General features: G+C 46.4%; 1 protein-coding gene across 4 annotated transcripts in view; it reads right to left on the bottom strand.

Moving 5' to 3' along the window:
• cdc42bpb (CDC42 binding protein kinase beta (DMPK-like)) overlaps window positions 1-23,639 on the bottom strand; it is a 52,475-nt gene that overhangs the window by 16,324 nt on the left and 12,512 nt on the right. For 2 of the 4 annotated variants that reach the window (XM_044376671.1, XM_044376673.1), the window contains exons 3-28: window positions 18,006-18,089; window positions 16,843-16,938; window positions 16,488-16,636; window positions 15,827-15,920; window positions 14,870-15,070; window positions 13,957-14,205; window positions 12,858-13,110; window positions 12,620-12,727; window positions 12,068-12,201; window positions 11,321-11,563; window positions 10,628-10,738; window positions 9,831-10,075; window positions 9,463-9,568; window positions 9,074-9,177; window positions 8,860-8,965; window positions 8,497-8,559; window positions 7,054-7,202; window positions 6,880-6,977; window positions 6,671-6,750; window positions 6,329-6,403; window positions 6,160-6,234; window positions 5,865-5,970; window positions 5,434-5,570; window positions 5,192-5,331; window positions 4,348-4,429; window positions 4,050-4,266 (exon numbers count right to left, since the gene is read on the bottom strand). In XM_044376671.1, the coding sequence (XP_044232606.1) occupies window positions 4,050-4,266; window positions 4,348-4,429; window positions 5,192-5,331; window positions 5,434-5,570; window positions 5,865-5,970; window positions 6,160-6,234; window positions 6,329-6,403; window positions 6,671-6,750; window positions 6,880-6,977; window positions 7,054-7,202; window positions 8,497-8,559; window positions 8,860-8,965; window positions 9,074-9,177; window positions 9,463-9,568; window positions 9,831-10,075; window positions 10,628-10,738; window positions 11,321-11,563; window positions 12,068-12,201; window positions 12,620-12,727; window positions 12,858-13,110; window positions 13,957-14,205; window positions 14,870-15,070; window positions 15,827-15,920; window positions 16,488-16,636; window positions 16,843-16,938; window positions 18,006-18,089 (3,505 nt within the window). The remainder of the gene's footprint in view (window positions 1-4,049; window positions 4,267-4,347; window positions 4,430-5,191; window positions 5,332-5,433; window positions 5,571-5,864; window positions 5,971-6,159; window positions 6,235-6,328; window positions 6,404-6,670; window positions 6,751-6,879; window positions 6,978-7,053; window positions 7,203-8,496; window positions 8,560-8,859; window positions 8,966-9,073; window positions 9,178-9,462; window positions 9,569-9,830; window positions 10,076-10,627; window positions 10,739-11,320; window positions 11,564-12,067; window positions 12,202-12,619; window positions 12,728-12,857; window positions 13,111-13,956; window positions 14,206-14,869; window positions 15,071-15,826; window positions 15,921-16,487; window positions 16,637-16,842; window positions 16,939-18,005; window positions 18,090-23,639) is intronic. The other 2 variants (XM_044376672.1, XM_044376674.1) reach the window with 1 other exon arrangement.

The raw sequence follows: 23,639 nt of genomic DNA, 5'->3' as shown, positions 1-23,639 counted from the left end.
AACAACTTGTGGGCTTTCTGAAACCTGAAAGAACATTAGAGCAGCAGAACCTTCTCAAACCCTCCAAAATACTTCACTTCCCCCGACTTTACTCGCCTGAACTTCAAATCCCTGAAACACTGCTGAAGTCTGAACTCAGTAACTCTTATCAAGATGACCACAGACACGACAGAAAGCTCCGGGTTAAAAATCAGTAGTAGTACTCAGTACTCAGTCTGTCAGTAGTACTACTCAGTACTCAGTCTGTCAGTAGTACTACTCAGTACTCAGTCTGCCAGTAGTAGCACTCAGTCTGTCAGTAGTACTACTCAGTACTCAGTCTGTCAGTAGTACTACTCAGTACTCAGTCTGCCAGTAGTAGCACTCAGTCTGTCAGTAGTAGTACTCAGTACTCAGTCTGTCAGTAGTAGTACTCAGTCTGTCAGTAGTAGTACTCAGTACTCAGTCTGTCAGTAGTAGTACTCAGTACTCAGTCTGTCAGTAGTACTACTCAGTACTCAGTCTGTCAGTAGTACTACTCAGTACTCAGTCTGTCAGTAGTAGTACTCAGTACTCAGTCTGTCAGTAGTAGTACTCAGTACTCAGTCTGTCAGTAGTAGTACTCAGTCTGTCAGTAGTAGTACTCAGTCTGTCAGTAGTGGTACTCAGTACTCAGTCTGTCAGTAGTAGTACTCAGTACTCAGTCTGTCAGTAGTAGTACTCAGTCTGTCAGTAGTAGTACTCAGTCTGTCAGTAGTAGTACTCAGTGTCAGTAGTAGTACTCAGTACTCTGTCAGTAGTAGTACTCCGTACTGAGTCTGTCAGTAGTAGTACTCAGTCTGTCAGTAGTAGTTCTCAGTCTGTCAGTAGTAGTACTCATTACTCAGTCTGTCAGTAGTAGTACTCAGTCTGTCAGTAGTAGTACTCAGTCTGTCAGTAGTAGTACTCCGTACTGAGTCTGTCAGTAGTAGTACTCAGTCTGTCAGTAGTAGTACTCAGTACTCAGTCTGTCAGTAGTAGTACTCAGTCTGTCAGTAGTAGTACTCCATACTGAGTCTATCAGTAGTAGTACTCAGTCTGTCAGTAGTAGTACTCAGTACTCAGTCTGTCAGTAGTAGTACTCAGTACTCAGTCTGTCAGTAGTACTACTCAGTACTCAGTCTGTCAGTAGTAGTACTCAGTACTCAGTCTGTCAGTAGTAGTACTCAGTCTGTCAGTAGTGGTACTCAGTACTCAGTCTGTCAGTAGTAGTACTCAGTCTGTCAGTAGTAGTACTCAGTGTCAGTAGTAGTACTCAGTACTCTGTCAGTAGTAGTACTCCGTACTGAGTCTGTCAGTAGTAGTACTCAGTCTGTCAGTAGTAGTTCTCAGTCTGTCAGTAGTAGTACTCATTACTCAGTCTGTCAGTAGTAGTACTCAGTCTGTCAGTAGTAGTACTCAGTCTGTCAGTAGTAGTACTCCGTACTGAGTCTGTCAGTAGTAGTACTCAGTCTGTCAGTAGTAGTACTCAGTACTCAGTCTGTCAGTAGTAGTACTCAGTCTGTCAGTAGTAGTACTCCATACTGAGTCTATCAGTAGTAGTACTCAGTCTGTCAGTAGTAGTACTCAGTACTCAGTCTGTCAGTAGTAGTACTCAGTCTGTCAGTAGTAGTACTCCGTACTGAGTCTGTCAGTAGTAGTACTCAGTCTGTCAGTAGTAGTACTCAGTACTCAGTCTGTCAGTAGTAGTACTCAGTCTGTCAGTAGTAGTACTCCGTACTGAGTCTGTCAGTAGTAGTACTCAGTCTGTCAGTAGTAGTACTCAGTACTCAGTCTGTCAGTAGTAGTACTCAGTCTGTCAGTAGTAGTACTCCGTACCCAGTCTGTCAGTAGTAGTACTCAGTACTCAGTCTGTCAGTAGTAGTACTCCGTACCCAGTCTGTCAGTAGTAGTACTCAGTACTCAGTCTGTCAGTAGTAGTACTCAGTACTCAGTCTGTCAGTAGTAGTACTCAGTCTGTCAGTAGTAGTACTCAGTACTCAGTCTGTCAGTAGTAGTACTCAGTCTGTCAGTAGTAGTACTCAGTACTCAGTCTGTCAGTAGTAGTACTCAGTCTGTCAGTAGTAGTACTCAGTCTGTCAGTAGTAGTACTCAGTACTCAGTCTGTCAGTAGTAGTACTCAGTCTGTCAGTAGTAGTACTCAGTACTCAGTCTGTCAGTAGTAGTACTCAGTCTGTCAGTAGTACTACTCAGTACTCAGTCTGTCAGTAGTAGTACTCAGTACTCAGTCTGTCAGTAGTAGTACTCAGTCTGTCAGTAGTAGTACTCAGTCTGTCAGTAGTGGTACTCAGTACTCAGTCTGTCAGTAGTAGTACTCAGTCTGTCAGTAGTAGTACTCCGTACTGAGTCTGTCAGTAGTAGTACTCAGTCTGTCAGTAGTAGTACTCCGTACTGAGTCTGTCAGTAGTAGTACTCAGTCTGTCAGTAGTAGTTCTCAGTCTGTCAGTAGTAGTACTCATTACTCAGTCTGTCAGTAGTAGTACTCAGTCTGTCAGTAGTAGTACTCAGTCTGTCAGTAGTAGTACTCAGTACTCAGTCTGTCAGTAGTAGTACTCAGTCTGTCAGTAGTAGTACTCCATACTGAGTCTATCAGTAGTAGTACTCAGTCTGTCAGTAGTAGTACTCAGTACTCAGTCTGTCAGTAGTAGTACTCAGTCTGTCAGTAGTAGTACTCCGTACTGAGTCTGTCAGTAGTAGTACTCAGTCTGTCAGTAGTAGTACTCAGTACTCAGTCTGTCAGTAGTAGTACTCAGTCTGTCAGTAGTAGTACTCCGTACTGAGTCTGTCAGTAGTAGTACTCAGTCTGTCAGTAGTAGTACTCAGTACTCAGTCTGTCAGTAGTAGTACTCAGTCTGTCAGTAGTAGTACTCCGTACCCAGTCTGTCAGTAGTAGTACTCAGTACTCAGTCTGTCAGTAGTAGTACTCCGTACTCAGTCTGTCAGTAGTAGTACTCAGTACTCAGTCTGTCAGTAGTAGTACTCAGTACTCAGTCTGTCAGTAGTAGTACTCAGTCTGTCAGTAGTAGTACTCAGTACTCAGTCTGTCAGTAGTAGTACTCAGTCTGTCAGTAGTAGTACTCAGTACTCAGTCTGTCAGTAGTAGTACTCAGTCTGTCAGTAGTAGTACTCAGTCTGTCAGTAGTAGTACTCAGTACTCAGTCTGTCAGTAGTAGTACTCAGTCTGTCAGTAGTAGTACTCCGTACCCAGTCTGTCAGTAGTATTACTCAGTCTGTCAGTAGTAGTACTCAGTACTCAGTCTGTCAGTAGTAGTACTCAGTCTGTCAGTAGTAGTACTCCGTACCCAGTCTGTCAGTAGTATTACTCAGTCTGTCAGTAGTAGTACTCAGTACTCAGTCTGTCAGTAGTAGTACTCAGTCTGTCAGTAGTAGTACTCCATACTGAGTCTATCAGTAGTAGTACTCAGTCTGTCAGTAGTAGTACTCAGTACTCAGTCTGTCAGTAGTAGTACTCAGTCTGTCAGTAGTAGTACTCCGTACTGAGTCTGTCAGTAGTAGTACTCAGTCTGTCAGTAGTAGTACTCAGTACTCAGTCTGTCAGTAGTAGTACTCAGTCTGTCAGTAGTAGTACTCCGTACTGAGTCTGTCAGTAGTAGTACTCAGTCTGTCAGTAGTAGTACTCAGTACTCAGTCTGTCAGTAGTAGTACTCAGTCTGTCAGTAGTAGTACTCCGTACCCAGTCTGTCAGTAGTAGTACTCAGTACTCAGTCTGTCAGTAGTAGTACTCCGTACCCAGTCTGTCAGTAGTAGTACTCAGTACTCAGTCTGTCAGTAGTAGTACTCAGTCTGTCAGTAGTAGTACTCAGTACTCAGTCTGTCAGTAGTAGTACTCAGTCTGTCAGTAGTAGTACTCAGTCTGTCAGTAGTAGTACTCAGTACTCAGTCTGTCAGTAGTAGTACTCAGTCTGTCAGTAGTAGTACTCAGTACTCAGTCTGTCAGTAGTAGTACTCAGTCTGTCAGTAGTAGTACTCCGTACCCAGTCTGTCAGTAGTATTACTCAGCTGTTACTGACCCAGCACGGCGGCGGACAACGTGGTCTTGATGAGGGGCAGCGAGGCGTCGTAGGCTTCATGCAGGATGTGGACCTGCTGGCTCTTCAGCAGGTTCTTGGTCAGGATGCTCTGCAGACCCTCCAGGATCCGGACCCACTTCCTCTTCTCCACCTCGCTTTCTGCCAGGACCAACAGAGACATCGAGCACAGCGTCGAGCTCAGCTGTGATGACGTCACCTGATAACAACAAGAGAGGTCAGGACACACTGTGGGTCAAAGGTCAGACCAAGAGGGGTCACAGGGGGCGGGGCTTCCTACCCTGAAGATGCATGGGATGTCCTTCCTGGTGGCGTGGATCACATCTGATGCCAAGACGGAGCTGACGGAGAACTCTTCGTCTCTGCAATAGAACACAACGTTTTCCATAAATCAGTCATCCAGCCCACTAAACCCCAGTCTGGACCTTTAAAGGGGGACTGTGACAACTCAAAACTCTCAAAAACTTCTTCAAGATTACCTCAACCTCCTCAAGACTACCCGAACCTCCTCAAGACTACCCGAACCTCCTCAAGACTACCTGAACCTCCTCAAGACTACCCGAATCTCCTCAAGGCTACCCGAACCTCCTCAAGGCTACCTGAACCTCCTCAAGGCTACCCGAACCTCCTCAAGACTACCCGAACCTCCTCAAGACTACCTGAATCTCCTCAAGACTACCCAAACCTCCTCAAGAATACCCGAACCTCCTCAAGAATACCCGAACCACCTCAAGACTACCTGAATCTCCTCAAGACTACCTGAATCTCCTCAAGACTACCCAAACCTCCTCAAGAATACCCGAACCACCTCAAGACTACCTGAATCTCCTCAAGAATACCCGAACCACCTCAAGACTACCTGAATCTCCTCAAGACTACCCGAACCTCCTCAAGACTACCTGAACCTCCTCAAGACTACCCAAACCTCCTCAAGAATACCCAAACCTCTTCAATGCTACCTGAACTTCTTCAGGAATACCTGAACCTTCCAAAATATAAGTCCCCAGACTGTATTAGACTTCCTGACACTCTCTGTGAGCAGACAGACAGGTAGACATCAGCTGAGCAGACAGACAGGTAGACATCAGCTGAGCAGACAGACAGGTAGACATTAGTCAGGTTACCTGAGGTCAAGCACCAAACTGGCCACCACCCCCGGCTGGGTGGACTTTCCTTCTGGGACGTCGTAAAGAAAGAGTTTACAGTCAGAGACCACGGCGAAGGCTCGCTGCCAGCCCTTCTTCACCCCGCTGGGCTTCGGGATCTGACAGGGAGACAGATACTGTGAGACTACAGTACAACTACTGCAGCACTACTGTGAGACCGCAGTACAACTACTGCAGCAGTACTTCCTCAGTCCTCTCACCCTGACGTAACCCTTGTAGGCGGTGCCGATGCCTCTCTGGACGTCGACGCCCTGCGGCCTCTTGGCCTGCTCTGCTGGGATTGGACAGACCAGGGGGGCGTGGTCTTTACAGGAAACGTGGCAGATGAAGGAACAAACTGAAGAGACAGAATCATATTATAGTATTAAAACCGCTGGTCAGGTTGTTGTTGCTGTTGAAGTGATCATGTCCGGACCAGTAAATAATGTTTATATTTGTTGGCTTAAGTTGCTTCATGAATCATGATCGATTGATCGTATATTAATCATCGTTTCTCTACTTTAAACTGCCAGCTGCTCTATAAAGCTGGCTATGATAGCAGCAGGCTGTTGTTACAGAGTGTAGCTAACATCTCACTGTCTGAAAGGGTGAACGGCAACTTTAACCTCGCAGCTGAACTGTGTGTCGGTACCTTCGCAGGCGAATCCCTGCCTGATGAGCCCCACCATCAGTGAGGTGCAGTGTGTGCACTGAGTCGGACTGGAGAACGTCTTGATGCTCAGCTGGTGAGCTTTAGGCTTGAAACACAACATACATGAAGTTTATCAAACTATTGAAGGAAAAGTACATTTTGAAACAAGTGGTTTAGAAACTGATGTGCAGTAAAGTCACGTTACGGATTATTCAACAAACACACTTAATGACAACCACAAGATGATTCTCCTCGTTAACTGTAATCATCATCATCTTCATATATTTAATTTTACCTTCAGTGTGGTCAGTGATGAGCTCTGGTAGGTGGTGGGGGAGGGGCTTGCTGGGACTGACACTGATTGGACTTCCTGTAAACGCAGAGAGGACAAGACTCAGTCAAACTGATGAATAAATAACTTTAATATGAAAATCTCTTCATCAGGAAGTGTGCAGGTGACTGACCTCCTGCTCTGAGGTGGCGGAGGGCGAGGGGGGCGTGGTCTCTGATTTCTGGGGGGTGGAGTCTATGTCTGTAGTCTGCAGGACAGAGAAACAAAAGTACCAACACGTCTGAATACTGTTGACACACTTTCACCTGAAGAAGAAACGTGAGTGTGATCTGACTCATCAACAGCAGGTCAGTTTCATGTGAGGGTCCGTTTGATAACTTATGAGGTTATTTGTTCATTTCGTCTCTGGTGAATCAATCATCGCTCACTACACCTGAGTGACATCATCATCATGTGACCTGCGGCTTGCTTTGGGTTCCTAAGTGTGATTGGTCAGAGCGGAGAGGTAACTCACCCTGAAGGTGAGGTCAGGGGCCAAAGGTGAAGTGTTGAAATATTCAAAGATGGAGTCCTGGAAGTCTGGAAGCTTCAGACCTGGAGACAGACAGACAAGGTCAAAGGTCAAATAAACAACAAACCAACATCTGTTTTAATACTCTGACACCTCCTTACAGAGGGGGAGGAGTCATACGGGAGGTGGGAGGGGTCAGCAGGTAGTCTCACCTTTGTCGGTGCGGGAGCGGCTGTCCTCCATCTCCTTCTTCAGATTCTCCATCTGCTCCCCCATCTCCCTGCTCCTCTCCTCCGACTCCTTCAGCTTACTGCAGAGACAGACAGACAGGTGAGGGCGGAGGTCGTCGCTGGGTGAATGAGCGAGCTGTGAGTTTGGCCTCTGACCTTTCCAGAGCGATGTTGGCAGCTTTGATCTTGCGCAGCTCCTCGTGAACCAGCTGCTTGGCTCTGATCTCTGCTTCCAGAGCCGACTGCAGCTCCAGGCGGGCCGACATGTCCAACTTCTGACTGCGACGCACCTTCCACAGGGGGTCCTGGTTGTTGGGGGGGGGGGGGGGGGGGAGGGGGGGGCAGACAGTTACTGACAGAAACACGTCTTCTTTAAGTTGTTTATCTGGATGCCACAAACAGCAGCCAGCCAATCAGAGCAGCCTGTAAACAGTCATGTGACCATGGTATCGGTGGTGAAGGATGATGTCACTGATGGTTGCTGGGTGACATGATGACCCCCCCCCCCCCAGTCCCAGAACCCAGACCAGGGGTTCTGGGTTCACTAAAGCACCACTGGAACCCTTCCCACAGAATCCTGTATCAGACCCCAAATACTGCAGTCCTTCAGGACCCCTGAACACCTGAAACTAGTCCTGAATCCCTGGAGGACTCCCAGAACCAGGACGGCCCTCAGGACAGAGCTGCTCCGCTGATCACTTCCAGTCAGCGGAGTCTTCCTCACAGACAGCGGAGTCTTCCTCACAGACAGCGGAGCCTTCCTCACAGACAGTAGAGTCTTCCTCACAGACAGAGCGGAGTCTTCCTCACAGACAGCGGAGTCTTCCTCACAGACAGCGGAGTCTTCCTCACAGACAGAGGAGTCTTCCTCACAGACAGCGGAGTCTTCCTCACAGACAGAGCGGAGTCTTCCTCACAGACAGCGGAGTCTTCCTCACAGACAGCGGAGTCTTCCTCACAGACAGCGGAGTCTTCCTCACAGACAGCGGAGCCTTCCTCACAGACAGCGCAGCCTTCCTCACAGACAGCGGAGCCTTCCTCACAGACAGCGGAGTCTTCCTCACAGACAGCGGAGTCTTCCTCACAGACAGCGGAGTCTTCCTCACAGACAGCGGAGGGTTTCGTTCGCTGGTATCTCGTCTTGTTGAGGAGGGAGGAGGGAGGGAGGAAGGAGGAGAGAGGAGGGAGGAGGGAGGAAGGAGGAGGGAGGAGGAGGGAGAAGGAGGGAGGAGGGAGGGAGGAGGTTCCACACGGCGTGTTACTCTGATCTGCCGTTCAGCAGAAATGTTCGACGTCAGTGTGAAATCGTGAAATGGTGAAATGATTGGTTGTGGTTGTCGCCATCATCCAGCTGCTCTACATCAGGACCACTTGAACAACTCAAAACCTGTTTTCAAGGAACCCGGGACCCCGCGTGATCCCTCGCTCGCTCCAAGCACTTCTGGATCTACTTCAGGAACCGATCAGGTCCTGCCTGAAACTACACCGTACACAACCAGACACACATGCCAGCCAATAGCCATGCAAGCTCCTTAAACCCCGCCCACGATGAGGTAGAGTGAATCAGGATTGGCTGCGAGCGGTGACTGACAAACTCACCCTCCTGTCTCCACCAATAGGAGGCCAGGGCTTCTTAGGGGGTGTGGCCATCCCTGATTCTGGCTGAGGCAGCAAGTCAAAAGAACAATCAACTGACGGGAACTACAGACACAAGTACAGACAGAACAGACAGACTGACAGCAGGACCGTCCGTCTGTTGATATTCACAAGGATCCACTTCACTGATTGGTTACCAAATAAACATTTTCAATAAAACCTGTTTCATACTGTAAACCAGAGGACCCACCAGTAAGACCTGCTGGTCCATCATCAAACATAATCTCTAAACTGGAGTCTCTACTGGATCCTGACCTGGTACCATACTGGTACTGAGTATGTGTGTGTATGTTGTGTGTTTGTTACCAGAGGTCTGGTTCCCAGGCTGGAGCTGCGCAGTGTTTCCAGCTCCTCCGTCATCTTGGTGGCCAGAGCCTGAAGGTAACCTCGAGCATCCTTCTCGTCGCTCACCCTGAACACAACACACACACACGTTAGTGTCCGTCCAGAGCTCCCTCTGCTGGCGGAAGGCGGGAGCAGCAGGAGCAGCAGGAGCAGCAGGAGCAGCAGACACACTCACCACTGGATGATCTCTGCTATCTGAGCCTCCCAGTGAGCCACGCTCTCCTTCTTAGACGACAAGTCCTGGAGGTCGTCCTCCAGCTGACGGTTCTGAGCCGCCAACTGGTCCACGAGACACGAGAGACAGAGAAGAAGAAACAGTTACACAGCAGCAGTAGTACTACATATACTGCAGTAGTACTGCATTAACAGCAGTAGTACAGCAGTAGTACTACATATACTGCAGTAGTACTGCAGTAGTACTGCATTAACAGCAGTAGTACTGCAGTAGTACTGCAGTAGTACTACATATACTGCAGTAGTACTGCCTTAACAGCAGTAGTACTGCAGTAGTACTACATATACTGCAGTAGTACTGCAGTAGTACTGCAGTAGTACTTCAGTCACCTTGTCAGTTTCAGTCGTCAGTTTGCGGTTTTCTTCTGTCAGCAGGTTTTTCTCTCGTTCGTATTTCTCCTTCAGAGCTGCAACAGCTTCGTCCATCTCTGTTTGTCTGCAGGAAGACAAACAAACAAACAAACAAACAAACAAACATGTCAACGAGACAGAGACGGCGTCCGTGTGTCTGTGTGATGTAACGTGGTCATGTGACCGTGGGGACTGTATGTTTGTTCTCTTCTCACTAAACTGTCTCTTGTGTTTTTCAGGTTTCCTTGTTGCTCGGCAACAAACAGGAAGCTCATCTGCATTCAGACTGTAAACATCCTGTGCAGATGATGTTAGCAGGACTAAAGGTTTCTGATATGTGGACTCACCTGTCCCTCTTGTCCTTGTCCAGCCGGTCCCTGAGCTGCAGCAGCTCCTTGTTGGCGGCGAGCTGCCCCCCCTCGGACTCCTGCAGGTCTTTCCGCAGGTTCTTGATCTCTGAGGAGTGGGCCGAGTCTCTCCTCAGCAGCTCCTCCTCGTAGAACAGGACCTTCTTATCAAGTTCTGCCTTAAGCCGGGACAGCTCCTGCTGAGACTCCGCCCCCCCTGATGCCACCCCTCGACCCTGCTGAGACTGGGACCAGAACCACACTGAGACCAGAACCACATGTATGTAATCTAAACTTCTCGTCTGATGATTAAACGCTGAGTCGGTTTAAACACATCTGTGACAGTTTAGATTCTCTTCTGTCTGTTTCTGAAGATATTTGCATAAATCTGCATTATTAATGAGCTCCTCCTCTGATTGGCTCACTGGTTTACACACCAGCCCTTTAACACCTGTTGATGTATTTTCAGTTTTCATTTTATCAATAAAAAATATGATGAAGGAAATGACTGGACAACCTTGTTTATCCAACAAAAACAACAACGAATCTGAAGGCTGATGTGAAGAACGTCTGGATAATAATATAATATAATAATTAAACTACAGACTGTTTAAAGTGTTACTGAGGGAGCTAGCTCCTGATTGGTCAAACAGTCTCCTCCAGCAGCCAATAACATCTCTTGTTGCTGCAGGTGTGTGATTACACCTGCTGACAGTATGCAGTCACAGTAACAAGGTTCAGGTTTAGGGAGGGTCAGGGGTCAGGGGTCATATCAGTACAAACATGTGACCTCTGACCTTCAGGCTCTCCAGCTCCGTCTCCAGCTGTTTGGAGTAAACCTCGCTGTGCTCCTTCAGCTTCTTCTCCTTCGACGCCTCCGCCTTCGCATCGTCCAGCTGAGCCTCCAACTGACAGACACACACAATGCTTTTATTCTGACGGGGCTCCAAACACACAGGAAGTGAGTGAAGAGAACTACGGAGGCCCGCAGGGGTCACGTGATAGAGATCAATATTAGCATTGATTAACCAAATAAATATATATAACATATATAAAACTATAAAACAGCTCCATTAATCAGAATCATTCAGCTGACTGCTGCTGGTCTGACGGTCTGATCACTGGTTCAGTCATGTTCCAGTTTCCTGACAGGACTGACTGGACGTCTGTCGCCCTCTACTGGTGAACAGCAGCAAACACACACTGAACATCCCAGTAAGAAACAAACATCGTCTGTCTGATTGATTCTCTGCTGACTAAACAAACGTCTGTAACTCTGAACTGAAGAAAGATTTCAACATGTAACTCATGAACTCATCTTCAACAGGGTGCAAAGTTCACTTTTTGTCCAGCGGTCAAACGACCAGTGAATGTTCACATGTTACCAGCAGCTCAGCTGATCACTATTGATGATCAGCTGGTGAAGGAAGCAGCGGCGACTCGTCCAGATAACGAGCTGCCGCTCCCGGAGGAGCGATCGGGAGTCTCACCTCCTTGCGGCTCTTCTCGGTCTTGCGGATCTCCTGCCTCATGGCGTCCATCTTCTGCAGGAGGAGGTCCGTCTCCTCCTCTTTGTCTCTCAGCTGACGGGACAGACGCTGCTTGGAGGAGCGCAGATCGGCCATCGTCTCTGACAGCTCCGAGAACTCCTGCAGGGCCAACCTCCTCTGAGAGTGCGCCTCCTTCAGCTCCTTCGACTGACTCCTCAGACGCTCCAGAGACTCCACCAGCTGCTGCTCACGGAGGAGGAGGAGGAGGAGGAGGAGGAGGAGGAGGAGGAGGAGGAGGAGGAGAAATGGAGAAGACAGGGGGAGGAAAGTAGGCTGTTGACTGGAAATCACTTTAAATGCATGTCAGTGTATTTTATACTATTCAAACTGATGGACTGATTTCTGGAGGCTCTACAGCTTCTACACATCACCAACCAATAGCAGAGCTGAAGCTCACCTGTGAGGAAGAGTGTGATGTGTGATCTGTCAGTCAGGTAAAACGCATCTCTCACTGAACGTTACCAATAAACCCTTAAACGTTAGCTGCCTCTCAGTGGGCTGGACACTCATATTAATATGAAAACCTCCACAGTCACCGTGATGAACTAGAACCCGTCAGTATGTTTCTCCGGGTGTCTCGTAGAAACAGTGCAGCTCTCATCAGTGTGAACCAGTGCGTATGGATACATCAGAGTCTTCACCTGTCTGTCCAGGTGAGTACTGCAGTAGTAGCAGTAGTATAGTTACCTTGTGGACGTCGTCCTTCTCCTGTCTCAGGGTCTTCACCTGTCTGTCCAGGGTCTTCAGTTTGGAGGCGGAGCTCTCGTAGTCCTGTCTGAGTGTGACCGCCTCCTCCAGCTGGTGCTCCAGCCTATCAGAGTCTACGACAGCAGAGGGGCGGGACTTAAACCCTGACAGGATACTGACTGCTGCTGACAATCAACACCTTCTAATACTGCTGGTACTGATACTGCTGGTTTTACTGGCACAACTACTGGTACTAACATTAATACTACTACTGCATCTGTACTGCTGCTATTTAGAATTGGAACTACTGTTTTATAGTACTACTAATGGTACTAAAACTACTATTACTACTACAACTGTGCTACTACTGCTACTTTAGCAGAATTAGTAATACTTCTACAACTGTACTACTGCTGATGCTACTACTATAACTATTACTGCAACTACTACTATAACTACTATAATTATTATAGTTACTACCACTTTAAGTACTACTATAAGTACTACTATAAGTACTACTACTTCCGATGCTACCACTCGTCATCCTCTGACCTGCCAGCTTCTTCTTGAGTCGTTCGATCTCCTCGTTTAGCTTCTTGATCTCTTTGTCTCGACTCAGAGTTCCTCCCCGAGCCGGAGCCTGCAGGGCCTGAGTCGACTCTACAGGTACAAATACACAGAGGTCAGAGGTCAGGAGTACTACATGCAGTACACGGAGTATTTCAAACCTACACACTTCAATGTAATTGTATGATTCGATGAAAGCATTTATAACATCTCTCAGTCCCACCCTGCAGTTTGCGGTTCAGCTCCTGTTTCTCCTGCTCCAGTCGGCGGATCCTCCTCTCAAACACCTCCACCTCCTGCCCTCCTCCTCCTCCTCCTCCTCCTCCTCCTCCTCCCCCCTCCTCCTCCTGGCGGGTGATTCCTGCCCGGCTGACGGAACCCCGGTCAGAGAAGCAGCTGTCAGTGGTGTAGGTGAAGCCGACAAAGGGAAGGTGTTGACCAGTGAAACCAGTGTGAGACACTGGTGGACTGATGTCCTGTTGGACAAAGGACACGAGCGAGTTTAAGTTCTCCAGTGTATTAACCAGACTAACAGCGCCCCCCGAAGGCTGCAGAGGTCATTACAGCCACAATATGAACAAACAAAACCACCAGGAGTCAAACTACAGTCAGACCAGAGGCAGGACCGGGTCCTGATAGACCAGAGGCAGGACCGGGTCCTGACAGACCAGAGGCAGGACCAGGTCCTGAAAGACCAGGACCAGGGATGGGGCTGGGCGATATAAATGATATATATCTCCTACTGTGCCAAATGTGCGGAAGGAAAACCTGATTCTCCAACGTTGTTCATATGTGAAAACAGCTTTAGTTTCTTGTCGTTGTCGTGTTGTATCATTGTGTCGGGTGCTGTTTTGTTTTCCATTTGTTTTGTGAGTGTTTGTTTGGGAACACCTTAAAAACGAGATGATACATCTCAAGGTGTTTATCCTGATAGAACACAGTTCTATATATAAAAAGACGTCGGTGGTACTTTGGCGACATAAAGTTATTAGAATCGTGTCCTAAAATGCTTTAAGGATGTTGTACAACAAAGAGTTTACACTAAGATTTAAGCTTATTTTTGTGTAAGTTATTTATATTAACTAATTTTCTGTTACAATTCTTGGTCATTTTTCACATTCTCAATCCGCTTAAGGGAAATCCTGATGGAATATTAAGTTGAAGGGAACCTTGAAGTTCAGAAATATTAACCTGATTGATATCATGATATACAGTATATATCAATATTGACAGATAGGAAAAAAATCATTGAGATAATTTTTTTGCCATATTGTCCAGGCCTGACCAGGGATATGTTGTGATGCTGGGTGTGTCATCCTCACCGGGTTCTTCAGGACGTCGTCGTCCACGTCAAAGTTGGAGGTGTCGGTGGGCGAGGACACGTCGGGGATGTAGGGGGCCTCTGCAGACCGAATGTTGTCCCAGTCAATGCCGCTGAAGAACGGGTGGTTCTTGAAGTCGGAGATCCCGTTCAGACCGAGCCGACGTTCCCTTGAGCAAAGCAGTCGCTGGATCAGATCTTTGGCGTCCTCAGAGACGTCAGTCACATGGGACGGGAACTGGAAACGGTCCTGGAAACAAACACAGATTAAAAACTAAAACACTGTGAGCCTTCAGCCGGAGGGGAGAGTAAAGAGGACAGAGGGAGGACGAAAGAGAGACAGACAGACAGAGAGACAAATAGAGAGAGAGACAGAGGGATAATGAGACAGAAATGGAGAGCAGGACACCAGCGTCCGTCCACTGAGGGAGAAGAGTTCAGATTTAGAAAAGAGGAAGTAGGACGAGAGCCTGGAGACAAACAGATAACCTGGAAACAGCAGCAGAGAACGAGCTGAAACACGACCGATACATCAGTAAAGCTGGATTTATGTTACTGCAGTAATCAGATTACTCTCTAACTGCTCTACCCCATTACTCTCTAACTGCTCTACCCCATTACTCTCTAACAACTCTACCCCATTACTCTCTAACTGCTCTACCCCATTACTCTCTAACTGCTCTACCCCATTACTCTCTAACAACTCTACCCAATTACTCTCTAATTATTTATGATGGATAAATTTGGATATGGAGTCATGTTTTCAGGTGGAAATGTTTGCTAAAGTGCCCCATTCTGATCTGACATATTATGTGAAGTCAACATAATGCTGTGATAATTCTCTGTTCACAAATTTGGTCGATATCTGTGAAAAAGCTAAATCCACAAAGAAAACAGATAGAGGTGTTTCTGACCTCGTGGTTCATTATCTTGCCGTAGGTTTCCACCAGCGACTCGGCATAGAATGGCGTTTCTCCGTACAGCATCTCGTACATGCAGACTCCCAGAGACCACCAGTCACACTCTGGACCGTAACGGCCCATCCCGTCCTCCATTGCCTGCAGGATCTCTGGAGAAATGTAGTCCGGAGTGCCCACCGCCACCGATGACTGCACCTGCACCGAGACCAGTCCGTCAGCTCAACCTGGACAATTGTAATACTGAACCCTGGTAACTCTAAACCAGCCAGTCCCTCCAAGATTTCACTTTGTTTTTTGTCATTACTGTGGCCAAAATTTTTTGATTTTGCAGCGTCTTTTCTCAGAAATTGCGATGCAGTTTGCAATTTTTATGTCACTTTTTGTTGTAAATTGCAGAAACTGGGAAAATTGCAAGCAAAGGAAAATAATGACAATTTTTTAACTCCTACAAATGAAGAGTCATATGTAATCTCTTCCTTGGATAAAAAGCATCCTGCACATCACAGAAACAACTATATTTCAGGTCTAATGTTTAATATTATTTTCTGAACATGAGAATCATGGACTCAAAGTTCTATAAAAAGAAAATACTGTACTTGAGTTCCTTTTATATCTTTGCTGAATGTGCAGCAATGATGCAAGTCACCTACACACCAAATGCCACAACTAGCCCAAATCACAAGCATGTGATTTGGCCATTTCATGCAAAAACGTTGCAGTAATTTAGCAAAACTGAAAGGTCTCGCAAATATTTTGGAGATTTTTAAAATTTGCATTAATTATTGCAATCACAAAATCAGTCAATTAAACTTAAGCCGATTAACTGTAAACTAAACCTACTAACTACACTAAACCCTGACAACTGCAAATCAGTTACGTCTAAAAATAAACTCAGTTAACTGGTTTACATGTTAACTGTAACAGAGTACGTAGTGTGTGTGTATGTGTTACCGTGCCGTCCTCCATCATGCGCAGACAAGATCCAAAGTCAGCGAGGCGGATGTGACCGTTCACGTCCAGCAGGACGTTATCTGGTTTAATGTCTCTGTAACACAAACAAACAGTCATTTCTGCACACAGACAACACACAGCAGCCGGATATATGACATATACTGGCTACACTGGGGTGCTGGGGCTATACTGGGGTGCTGGGGGTATACTGGGGTGCTGGGGCTATACTGGGGTGCTGGGTATACTGGGTACTCTGTGTACCGGGTTTATTGGGGTGGGTAATGTGAGTGTGTAGAAAGTAATGAACGAAGCAGAGGTTCAGATTCTACACAGGAAGGAAGGTGGAGGCTGAGCTGGCTGGACAGGACATAACTACATTTCCCAGAGGACACTGCGGCCAGGAAGCCCCACTTCCTGTCTCTCTCTCTCTCTCTCTCTCTCACACACTGTTGGGAGGAAACTGTGATTTTAGACGCCATGTCGGCAGCAGAGAGGTTTCACAAGACATTCTGTGTTTGTAGTAAAGTCACGGTGTGTTGTTACTATAGAAACCACAGGCCCACACCTAGCAAAGTTACAACAACATCTGTCACCACGGCAACCTCACCTGTCTGCTGGACGCTTCAACAAGTATGACCAGTATAAGCAGAATAGCCAGTACCTGTGTATGTAGTTCTGTTGGTGGATGGAGTGGATGGCCAGCACCATCTCGGCCACGTAGAATTTAGACATGTCCTCCGGAAGACGATCCTCGAACTTACTGAGCAGAGTCAGCAGGTCTCCACCCACATAATAATCCATCACCAGGTACTGTACAGGTAAACACTTGATTAATATATGACCAGGTACTGTACAGGTAAACACCTGATTAATATATGACCAGGTACTGTACAGGTAAACACTTGATTAATATATGACCAGGTACTGTACAGGTAAACACCTGATTAATATATGACCAGGTACTGTACAGTACTAGTTTCACAGATAGTATTAATACTAGTAATCGTAGTACTAACCAGAAAGTTGTCGTCCTGGAAGGCGTAGTGCAGAGTTGTGATCCACTGACTGTCTCCTTTCACCAGGACGTCACGTTCTTCACGGAAACACGCCGTCTGTACAGAGAACATCATATTAAGTTAAAGCAACATTAAAAACCTTCAGAATCATTTAGATTTTTGTTCTTGCACTAAGTAACTTGGGTTGAGCAGCTACGATAAATGTGTTTATTGGTTTAGCGGAGCTTCTTTAGCAGAGCTGTGCTTCAATAAAAACATGTCAACAAGATTTGGAGATATTTGGAGCTCTTTGTTATAAACACTGCAGAGAGGAAGAGTACAAGCAGAAACAGCCGCGGTGATGATGATGTTTGATGAAGAGCTCTAGACCAGTGGTCCCCAACCCCCGGGCTGCGGACCGGTACCGGTCCATAGGTCATTTGGTACCGGGCTGCACAGAAAGAATAAATAACTTTCATTATTTTCATTTTATTTATTATCTGAGTCTGAACGACGTTTTATTTTGAAAAATGACCTGAATACCCTGAGATCACCACAACAGCACTGAAAAGTGGATTCAGGTTTATTATTATATTTAGAAAATACAACAGTTCTTACGCTGGTCGTATCATTTTAGTTTGATGTATTTATCCGCCGCACCTCAAAGGCCGGTCCATGAAAATATCGTCTGACATTAAACCGGTCTGTGGCGCAAAAAAGGTTGTGGACCTCTGCTGTAGACGACCAGCACACCTCCAACAGGGAGCCTAAGCAACTTATTGTACCCTGCAGTGAGGGTAGCGCACTGCGAGGGAACACTGTTTGAAGAGGAACTTCCTGTTGTGGCATCCCTCGCTGTGCTTCTGGCTCATCTTATTTCTGTCATGTCTACATGTGAACCCACAGCAGCTGTGTGCTAACATGTAGCTGCTAACATGTAGCTGCTAACAGCTAGCGTTATACTGACTGACTGATGTAATGTAAGAGTCCCGTGGCTGCTGGTTTGTCTATTAGTTCTGCTGATAACGATATATGTTGGTGAGATAACAAGTGATTGTAATTCACTGAAGACCCGTCTACAGGAACTAGAGATGTTTTCATCAGCAGTAACTTAACACGGTTCCAATATGGATGAAAGCGATCAGGAAACAATAAAATAAGCGTTAGCATCCTGTAGTCGTCACCTCGGCTCTCTTTAACATCTCCCACTTGTTGAGGATCTTCATGGCATAAACTCTCTCCGTGTGCTTCATCTTCACCACGGCAACCTGCGAGAGAGAGGGCGAGAGACATTAACACTGAGAGAGAGAGGATGAGAGACATTAACACAGAGAGAGAGAGAGGATGAGAGACATTAACACTGAGAGAGAGAGGACGAGAGACATTAACACTGAGAGAGAGAGGATGAGAGACATTAACACTGAGAGAGAGAGAGGACGAGAGACATTAACACAGAGAGAGAGAGAGAGAGGACGAGAGACATTAACACAGAGAGAGAGAGAGGATGAGAGACATTAACAGAGAGAGAGGACGAGAGACATTAACACAGAGAGAGAGAGAGGACGAGAGACATTAACACACACAGAGAGAGAGAGGACGAGAGACATTAACAGAGAGAGAGGACGAGAGACATTAACAGAGAGAGAGAGAGGTAAAAATTATTTTATAACAAGGGTTAAAATTATTACTTCTTCTTCTTCTTACACCGTATTTTTTACAAACTAAGATATTCGTCAGTGACGCTCATCCGTAGAGCGCTTCCTTTGATCTGTAACATTAGATTTGTAGTTTAGATCTATTTAAGAGTTAGTGACGGCGGCTTCAGGCTGCTGCCAGCAGGTCGTCCTCCGCGTTCAGCCGACCGTCGCTCAGAACCGGAACACGGGTTTGTTTCTATAGCAAAAAGTAAAACTACGGTATTGGCGGTCATGTAATCGGTGTCCCAACACCGTGAACACCGGTAACATCGACCACCACGGCAAAAGGCTGGAACAAGGCTGGACCTCCCTGTCAGACCACGCCCCCCTGCAGCACTCCGTCCCCATCCTATACCCCACCTCCATGTCAGACCACGCCCCCCTGCAGCACTCCATCCCCATCCTATACCCCACCTCCCTGTCAGACCACGCCCCCCTGCAGCACTCCATCCCCATCCTATACCCCACCTCCCTGTGGCTCCACGCCCCCCTGCAGCACTCCGTCCCCATCCTATACCCCACCTCCCTGTGGCTCCACGCCCCCTGAAGCACTCTGTCCCCATCCTATACCCCATCTCCCTGTCGAACCACGCCCCCCTGAAGCACTCCATCACCATCCTATATCCCACCTCCCTGTCGAACCACGCCCCCCTGAAGCACTCCGTCCCCATCCTATACCCCATCTCCCTGTCGGACCACGCCCCCCTGAAGCACTCCATCACCATCCTATACCCCACCTCCCTGTGGATCCACGCCCCCTGAAGCACTCCATCCCCATCCTATACCCCACCTCCATGTCAGACCATGCCCCCCTGCAGCACTCCGTCCCCATCCTATACCCCACCTCCATGTCAGACCACGCCCCCCTGCAGCACTCCGTCCCCATCCTATACCCCACCTCCATGTCAGACCACGCCCCCCTGCAGCACTCCGTCCCCATCCTATACCCCACCTCCCTGTCAGACCACGCCCCCCTGCAGCACTCCATCCCCATCCTATACCCCACCTCCCTGTCAGACCACGCCCCCCTGCAACACTGCTCCACACTCTGTAACAGACTACTGCAAACACAGACACACACACAAATACAAGGTTAGTTTAAAAGTATTACTTCTCCTGTAAATTAGTTGCACCTGACTGGTTCTTTGTCTGTTTTATTTGTTCAAACTTTGGTTGAATTTATTTCTTTATTTTTCTCACAAATGAAATCTTTCATGATAAGCTTTTGGAATATTCAGGGTTTGTACTCCAGCACCTTTGATCTTAAGACCACAGACCCGGATTTCTTAAATAGCATAAAGGATATTGATATTTTGATTCTGTTAGAAACGTGGTGTCGATGTGATGCAGTGACTCAGTGTCCATCGGGCTGCAGTGGAATCACACATCACACATCTGGCTAAAAATGAACTGCCTGTGTGTGATATAGACGCCTCCATCACAACCACCATGAAGCTCTACAGCTCTACACACACAGATATGTCACCTTCAAGCCAAAGGCAAAATACTTGTGTGTGAGACTTTAATGCACAGACAGGTTCAGACTGTATAGACCACACAGGAGATTAACACATATTCAGACAGTCACCTTTGACCCCCTCACCCACAGCCATGAGGAACAACCCTGACAGGCTCCGCAGAGTCTCAGGCCTGTATGTGTTCAGTGGGAGGATCAGAGGAGACAGTTTGGGACGTTTCACCTGCTGTTCAGCTCTTGGGACGAGTGTAGTGGACTATGCCATCTCAGATATGGACCCCCCCTCATTCAGTGCTTTCACTGTCAGAGCACAAACCCCCCTTTCAGATCACAGCCAGATTAATATTGACTTGAGAAAACACTGGAGATACTGTCAGCCCAGTAAGCTGCACCATCTACACCAGTCATACAGATGGGCTCCAAACAGCTCTGAACAATTTATACAAATTATACAATACAATGTAAAGAAATGAGAAAAGACTTGAGACAGCTGTGATGACCCGACACTACAACATGAAGACTCTGAAACTCTTAACACAGTACAAACAGACCATCAGACACACCAGGCTTCAGGAGACTGAATGGGCTGAATGGAGGGAAACTGGACTCGGTGGTTGACACTTGAAGACGTTTCTCCTCTCATCCTTCTTCAGTTCTAACTGACTGGCAGGGAGTTCCAGGTATTTGACCTCTGTGGGGTCGTTATCAAGGTCATTGATACCACTTGGTTCGTTAGTGCTCCTGGCTGTTGTAACGACAGTCATTAGAGTCACCTGAGGACAGGTGGAAACGACAGTCAGAGTTGTCACATGAGGCCAAATGTGGGTTGTTAAATCTCCTGGGAAGGGATGAAAGTACAGCATGTCCCCCTCTGTTGAGAGACAGTTTCTCTACTTTGACGTAGACGTCCTCCCTCACTCCTCTTTCAAACCATCTGTCCTCTCTGTCCAGAATATTTAGGTTGTTGTACTCAAAAGAGGTACACAGGACTTCCTGAATCCCTCTGAAGAGCACTGCCATAACAAGCCTGTCGCTAAAAAAGCTCATCAGCTCACTAAAGACATTGTAGGTTGGATGATCCTCACTTTACATAACAAGCTTCCCACCCGTTCTATGCTCCAAGTTCAGGGTTTGATACCTGAGACTCGACCTGTTAGTTAGAACTGAAGGACTACACAGACTAGTGTGTCAGTAAATGTACAGTACAGACTACAGTGTGTCAGTAAATGTACAGTACAGACTACAGTGTGTCAGTAAATGTACAGTACAGACTACAGTGTGTCAGTAAATGTGCAGTACAGACTAGTGTGTCAGTAAACGTGCAGTACAGACTAGTGTGTCAGTAAACGTACAGTACAGACTAGTGTGTCAGTAAATGTACAGTACAGACTACAGTGTGTCAGTAAATGTACAGTACAGACTACAGTGTGTCAGTAAATGTGCAGTACAGACTAGTGTGTCAGTAAACGTGCAGTACAGACTAGTGTGTCAGTAAACGTACAGTACAGACTACAGTGTGTCAGTAAATGTACAGTACAGACTAGTGTGTCAGTAAATGTACAGTAGACTAGTGTGTCAGTAAACGTGCAGTACAGACTAGTGTGTCAGTAAATGTACAGTAGACTAGTGTGTCAGTAAATGTACAGTACAGACTAGTGTGTCAGTAAATGTACAGTAGACTAGTGTGTCAGTAAACGTGCAGTACAGACTAGTGTGTCAGTAAATGTACAGTAGACTAGTGTGTCAGTAAATGTACAGTACAGACTAGTGTGTCAGTAAATGTACAGTAGACTAGTGTGTCAGTAAATGTACAGTACAGACTAGTGTGTCAGTAAAAGTGCAGTACAGACTAGTGTGTCAGTAAATGTACAGTAGACTAGTGTGTCAGTAAATGTACAGTACAGACTAATGTGTCAGTAAAAGTGCAGTACAGACTAGTGTGTCAGTAAATGTACAGTACAGACTAGTGTGTCAGTAAATGTACAGTAGACTAGTGTGTCAGTAAATGTACAGTACAGACTACAGTGTGTCAGTAAATGTACAGTACAGACTACAGTGTGTCAGTAAATGTACAGTAGACTAGTGTGTCAGTAAATGTACAGTACAGACTACAGTGTGTCAGTAAATGTACAGTACAGACTACAGTGTGTCAGTAAATGTACAGTACAGACTAGTGTGTCAGTAAATGTACAGTACAGACTACAGTGTGTCAGTAAATGTACAGTACAGACTAGTGTGTCAGTAAATGTACAGTACAGACTAGTGTGTCAGTAAACGTGCAGTACAGACTAGTGTGTCAGTAAATGTACAGTAGACTAGTGTGTCAGTAAATGTACAGTACAGACTAGTGTGTCAGTAAATGTACAGTAGACTAGTGTGTCAGTAAATGTACAGTACAGACTAGTGTGTCAGTAAAAGTGCAGTACAGACTAGTGTGTCAGTAAATGTACAGTAGACTAGTGTGTCAGTAAATGTACAGTACAGACTAATGTGTCAGTAAAAGTGCAGTACAGACTAGTGTGTCAGTAAATGTACAGTACAGACTAGTGTGTCAGTAAATGTACAGTAGACTAGTGTGTCAGTAAATGTACAGTACAGACTAGTGTGTCAGTAAATGTACAGTACAGACTACAGTGTGTCAGTAAATGTACAGTACAGACTACAGTGTGTCAGTAAATGTACAGTAGACTAGTGTGTCAGTAAATGTACAGTACAGACTACAGTGTGTCAGTAAATGTACAGTACAGACTAGTGTGTCAGTAAATGTACAGTACAGACTACAGTGTGTCAGTAAATGTACAGTACAGACTAGTGTGTCAGTAAATGTACAGTACAGACTAGTGTGTCAGTAAATGTACAGTACAGACTAGTGTGTCAGTAAAAGTGCAGTACAGACTAGTGTGTCAGTAAATGTGCAGTACAGACTAGTGTGTCAGTAAATGTACAGTAGACTAGTGTGTCAGTAAATGTGCAGTACAGACTACAGTGTGTCAGTAAATGTACAGTACAGACTAGTGTGTCAGTAAATGTACAGTACAGACTAGTGTGTCAGTAAATGTACAGTACAGACTAGTGTGTCAGTAAATGTGCAGTACAGACTAGTGTGTCAGTAAATGTACAGTAGACTAGTGTGTCAGTAAATGTGCAGTACAGACTAGTGTGTCAGTAAAAGTGCAGTACAGACTAGTGTGTCAGTAAAAGTGCAGTACAGACTAGTGTGTCAGTAAATGTGCAGTACAGACTAGTGTGTCAGTAAATGTACAGTAGACTAGTGTGTCAGTAAATGTGCAGTACAGACTAGTGTGTCAGTAAATGTACAGTACAGACTAGTGTGTCAGTAAAAGTGCAGTACAGACTAGTGTGTCAGTAAATGTGCAGTACAGACTAGTGTGTCAGTAAATGTACAGTAGACTAGTGTGTCAGTAAATGTGCAGTACAGACTACAGTGTGTCAGTAAATGTACAGTACAGACTAGTGTGTCAGTAAATGTACAGTACAGACTAGTGTGTCAGTAAATGTACAGTACAGACTAGTGTGTCAGTAAAAGTGCAGTACAGACTAGTGTGTCAGTAAATGTGCAGTACAGACTAGTGTGTCAGTAAATGTACAGTAGACTGGTGTGTCAGTAAATGTACAGTACAGAC

This window comes from Thunnus albacares, chromosome 16 (assembly GCF_914725855.1).
Source record: "Thunnus albacares chromosome 16, fThuAlb1.1, whole genome shotgun sequence".
In the NCBI taxonomy this organism is placed as follows: Eukaryota; Metazoa; Chordata; class Actinopteri; order Scombriformes; family Scombridae; genus Thunnus; species Thunnus albacares.
Note: the sequence above shows the minus strand (reverse complement) of the source record. Positions and strands in the feature narration are given on the sequence as shown.